This window comes from Alligator sinensis, unplaced genomic scaffold, assembly GCF_000455745.1.
Source record: "Alligator sinensis unplaced genomic scaffold, ASM45574v1 scaffold1240_1, whole genome shotgun sequence".
NCBI classification, from domain to species: Eukaryota; Metazoa; Chordata; order Crocodylia; family Alligatoridae; genus Alligator; species Alligator sinensis.
In genome coordinates this window covers 35307-40461 of record NW_005842245.1, presented here as the reverse complement: position 1 = coordinate 40461, position 5155 = coordinate 35307, and the positions used below count along the sequence as shown (strand labels likewise).

At 48.3% G+C, this 5155-nt stretch overlaps 1 protein-coding gene across 6 annotated transcripts in view; it reads left to right on the top strand.

The window, feature by feature from the left end:
* Positions 1-5155, top strand: part of LOC102386022 (multidrug resistance-associated protein 1-like) — a 67114-nt gene that overhangs the window by 38518 nt on the left and 23441 nt on the right. For all 6 annotated transcript variants that reach the window (XM_025208698.1, XM_025208699.1, XM_025208701.1 and 3 more), the window contains 2 exons: positions 2768-2840; positions 3835-3895. In XM_025208698.1, coding sequence (XP_025064483.1) covers positions 2768-2840; positions 3835-3895 — 134 coding nt within the window. The remainder of the gene's footprint in view (positions 1-2767; positions 2841-3834; positions 3896-5155) is intronic.

Sequence of the window (5155 nt, the reverse complement as noted above, 5' to 3'; positions counted from 1 at the left end):
GGCAAGTGCTTGCAGGGCTTGACGACCCCTCAAGCCTCCAGAGCACCTGCCTGGAGCGGTGGGAGAGCACAAGCCGCTCTTGCTGCTTGTACTCTTTCACCACAGATGTAGTAAACGTCCAACACAATGAAGCTGCAGAGTATTACCACCTTTTTGAACCACTGTTTTCCCTTTCAGTGACATAACAAAGGGTATCAGCATTGCTTTGCTCTGCATTTGTTCACCATAAATTTTTGTTATGGTGGCACAGATGAGGTGTCAGGAGACGTCTGTTTCCACCCTTAGCTCTTTGTCACAGTAGAGTATGGAACAGGAAATTTCCAGCCAAGACTATCTTTTTATCCCCTTATAAATACACAAAAGAAGTAATTTTCACTTTAGAGGGATGTTGCCTGAAATCCAAGGGAAGAATTTGTGTCTTTCTGTAGTGCAGGATGATCTTTGTCAGTTAGTGCTTTTGGTGTTGTTTATCAAGGCCTCTGTGGTAGTGATGTGTGGTGTGGAGGAAAACCAACATTTGCCTAATGAAAGATACTAAGTTCAAAAGAGAAAGGAATAATGTTCTGAATTCTAAGAGAACTTATTAAAAGTCAGAGGACATTTATACAATTCTAACTAGAGATAATTAAAAAGCACTTAATTTATACTATGGGACTGTAATATAAACATAACCCATAGTATGCAAAACTCTCTCCATGTTCATTTGTAGCATGTAGTAGAAGTGTCTGGTGTTAATAGATACAAAGAAATGCGTAACATTTGTGCTGAAAGCACCTTTGATCTACACAGAAAGCAGAGGTTTACTTTAACAGAGCTGTGATAGAGATTAACCAAAAACAGGAAAGAAACAAAAAAAAGCTGTATTTGTTTACTCTGTTCTTATTTATAATAGCCTAACATGGGAAACTAAAAGTGTGGGAATAGTATTGACTCCAACATAAGTATAAGCTGCAGGCTCAATGGAGAGGTCAGTGTCTTCTTCCTGCTTAAGAGAGTTTCTCCTTCTAAATCTGCTTGTCCTTGTTCTCCTGTTTTTGCCAATTTGGACTCCCCTTAAAAAACTATTCCAGGGAGCAGAGTAGAGGATTGGACATAGAGGCTGCTGACAGACTTGGGGGGGAGGGGGGGAGAACAAAGAAACAAACAAAAATTTACTCGAAGAGGAAGTTTGACCCAGCTCCCAGCATCTGTATAGATCGGGCGCATCAGTGGGGCTTTTTGGTGCTTTTATCTAAAGCTCATTCAACCAGTTTTAGATAAAAGCACCAAAAATTCCCACTGAAGTGTATGATCTATATAGACATTGGCTGAGCCAGGTAAAACTAAGCCCCACCCCCCCGGAGCCTACCAGCCTGCTTGCACGAGCTGCACGGGGGCCCAGTGATTCCCTTTGAGGCTGTGGTGCCCCTTGGGACCACCCGAGCTGGATGCCATAAGTCCCCTTCAGCTCTTGCCCTGCAGTTTTGCAGGATAGCTTGGGTGCCAGGCAGTCCATCTCCTGCAGCCATCTCACCTATTAGGACCTGGTTAAACTGTACACGAGATATTATTGGGACCATCTCCTCTCATTGCAACCCTCCTGGGCCACATTGCCCACTAGCTCTCAGGTTTATGTGCCCCAAAGCCCCACCGCTTCCCGTCAGGTGGGTCTCTAGCCATACATGGAGGTTTCCCTTTTGGCCTGATGACCATTCTGTCCTTCTCTCCTGCAGCTTAGCTCAGCTGTGTGCAGTTCTTACTTCTGTGCTGCTTGGAGGTCTGCCTCTAGGCAACTAGCTCCAGGACAGTCCCTCCCCAAGTGGTAACTCCTGCCCTTGCTATCTCTTGCCTGCTTTCTTTCTAACAGCTGGCTTTTGCTCAGCTGTTGGCCCCACACAGCAAGTTTGGTCTGCCACGTTCTCCTTAAAGTAATAGAACCACCTTGGGAGGGCACAGGGGGAGCGTGCCCCTGAATCTGCATGCAGAACAAGGGCAAGCTGCCTCTGCGGGCTGGGTCCAGGCTGGGCCCGGGCTGGGTCCAGCGCTGGGCTCTTTCCAGCAGGGGGTTGGTCCGGGCTGCATTTGGGGCAGGCAGTGGTGGCACTGGGAGGGGGGTTGGGAGAGCTACGATGAATTTTGGGGTGGCTCTAGCACCCCCCATGCCTCCCTCCCAGCACCACCTGTCCCAAGCACAGCCTGCCCCGCCCCATACCCTGCTCCCAGCCTGCAGTTAACCTGCCCTTGCCCCATGTGCAGATCTAGGGCACACCACCCCCCCCCATACCCTCCTGGGGTGCGTGCAGTGGCGGGAGCCCCCACCCCTTCCCCACACCCCCCAGACAAGCTGCTCATGGCGCCTTCCCGCACTCAGCCCCAGCTGTGCAGTCCCTGCCCCAGCACCAGCCCCACTCCTTCCCTCACTTGGAGTGAGGGAGGTCTTGATCTGCCCCACCCCACACCCCTTCCCTCGCCCCTTGCCTCCAACAGACTTACCAGCCAGACTCTGCTCTCCTAACTGCCTGGATGCATAACAGCAATTAGATTTGTATCGGCCAGTGTGGCTCGTTTAAAAAAAATAAAAAAAATAAAAATCAGCCATCGGTATCAGCCCAAAAATTATCTATCGGTGCACCCCTAGCTTAAACCAGTGCATTCATGCATTACAGAGCAGCCCCATCTACCATATCTGTATGGTTTCCTTTTTGTGTCTGGTGTGTCTGGCTTCTTAATTTCTGTAACTGATCGCAGCTGATTGACTGTGGCTCTTCATTTTTTTTTTCCATTACAGCATATTCTTTAAAAGGAGGCAGTCAGAAAAGCTATACTCTGCCACAAAATGAATTCCTGGGACCTAATGATAGGCAAGTACTGAAAGCAATTCATACCTAGCCAGGATCCAATCTGAGGAGGATGACTGAGGTGATGCTAGATCTGCCCCCAGCTTGTGCACTGAGGGGACATATTGTGCTAGATTTTGGGTGAGCTAGGAGGCAGACTTCTTGCATCATCTTGGCTCTCCTACACACAAGCATCTAGGCTTTTTTCCTGAAATCTTTGGAATCCATGCTGCTCTCTAGCTAAACGGAGTAATACAGACACACTTAATTGGGACGTTATTCTCCCCTTGTACTCGGCCTTGGTGAGGCCGCAGCTGAAGTACTGCATCCTGTTTTGGGCTCCGCAATTCAAAAAGGATGTGGAGAAGCTTGAGAGAGTGCAGAGGAGAGCCACACGCATGATCAGAGGTCAGGAAAACGGACCTTACGACAACAGACTGAGAGCCATGGGGCTCTTTAGCCAGGAAAAGTGCAGGCTCAGGGGTGATCTGATGGCCACCTATAAGTTTATCAGGGGTGACCACCAGTATCTGGGGGAACGTTTGTTCACCAGAGCGCCCTAAGGGATGACGAGGTCGAACGGTTATAAACTACTGCAAGACCGTTTCAGGCTGGACATAAGGAAGAATTTCTTTACTGTCCAAGCCCCCCAGGCCTGGAATAGCCTGCCATTGGAGGTGGTTCAAGCACCTACATTGAACACCTTCAAGAGTAAATTGGATGCTTATCTTGCTGGGATCTATGACCCCAGCTGACTTCCTGCCCTTCAGCAGGGGGCTGGACTCGATGATCTTCCGAGGTCCCTTGCAGCCCTAATGTCTATAATTGTATGTTTGTACACTTAAAGCACTATATTCTAGGTCCAGTGCCTGGCCACCCGGATATTTTAACAATAATTATGAATTGCTTGGAAAATGAATTCACATTATCATTATCCGTGCTTTTGTTGAAGATCATTGTGTATACTTTTTCTTGATTTAGATGATGTGTAATATTTATTTAACATTGTTATTTCCAGTTCTTTCTTGGATCAAAAGAAAGCATTCCCAGTGAAGAAAGAAAAAGTTCCTACTGGCAGTGTAAGTATAAGGAAAAATACCTTTGAAATCCCTGACAGTATTTCACCTCCATCTAGTGCTAAAACTACAAGAAAGAATGACAACCTATTATTGCTATCTTTTATTCTGTTAGTTCAGTTCAGATGTATGCAGTGTATCCAAAGGCTTCAACTTTGATAATGACTGCAAGTATCAGTGTGCTAGGTTTGGGATTTACTTTCTTTGTTTCTTTTCAGTTTCCTTTCAAAAAATAATCTCTAAGAAGTTGCATTGAAATTCCCTACATTAAAAAGATAATTATTGAAAGTTCAAAGTCAGGAAATAGCAGAATTAATATTGCCTCTTAAAGGCTATTAAGAGGGTAAGGAGTGTTGGGGGAAGTAGATATACAGAGTTCCAAAATACTGGTTTCAAGGATTTATAATGATCATATTTCACAATGTAAATCTGAAGAAATTAGTACATCAAAATCCTTTAACGTAAAGTAGGTTTGACTTTTAACAGTTTCTAGAGGTGCATCGGTCCAATATCAGATTGGCACCAATATAAAGAAAATCGACTGTATCGGAAATCAGCCTGATGCAACCTATAATGTGGCAAGTAAATGCCTTATACATGTGCACAACTGCAACGCATCTCATAGGCAGGGAGGAGCACAGCCCAGCAGCTTGGAGAGCTGCGTGCAGCTGGTAAGTCTGGTGTGGTAGAAGGGAACGGGGGTGGAGGGAGCAGATCAAAGCCCCCCTCAGTGAGGGAGGGAGTGGGGCTGGGGCTGCACAACTGGGATGGAGTGTGGGATGGATCTGTGAGTAGCTCGTTTTGGTGGGGCATGTGCCCCTGGATCTGTGTGGGGTGGGCTGGAGCCGGGGCTGTGCAGGGCTTTTCCTGACAGGGGCTGAGCTGGGTTGCACTCAGGGTGGGCAGTGGTGGTGCTGGGGGTGAGGTAGGGAGGGCTATGGTCAATTTTGGGGTGGCTGCAGCCCTCCCCGTAGCCCCCTCCCAGTGCCGCCCCACCTGTAGCCCAGCTCAGCCCAGCCCCTGCCAGGAAGAGCCCTGAGCAGCCCTAGTCCCAGCCCACAGCAGCAGCTGCCCCACCCCACACAGATCTGGGGCACACGCCCCCCATGCCTCCCGGGGTGTGTGCAGCAGTGGGAGCTGCACCTCCCTTGTCCCCCGGACAAGCCACAGCTCCATCCCATGTTCTTCCCCTCTCCACCCCGGCTGGGCAGCCCCTGTCTCATTCCCTCCCGCACCACAATCTGAAGGGGCCTCAATCTGGCA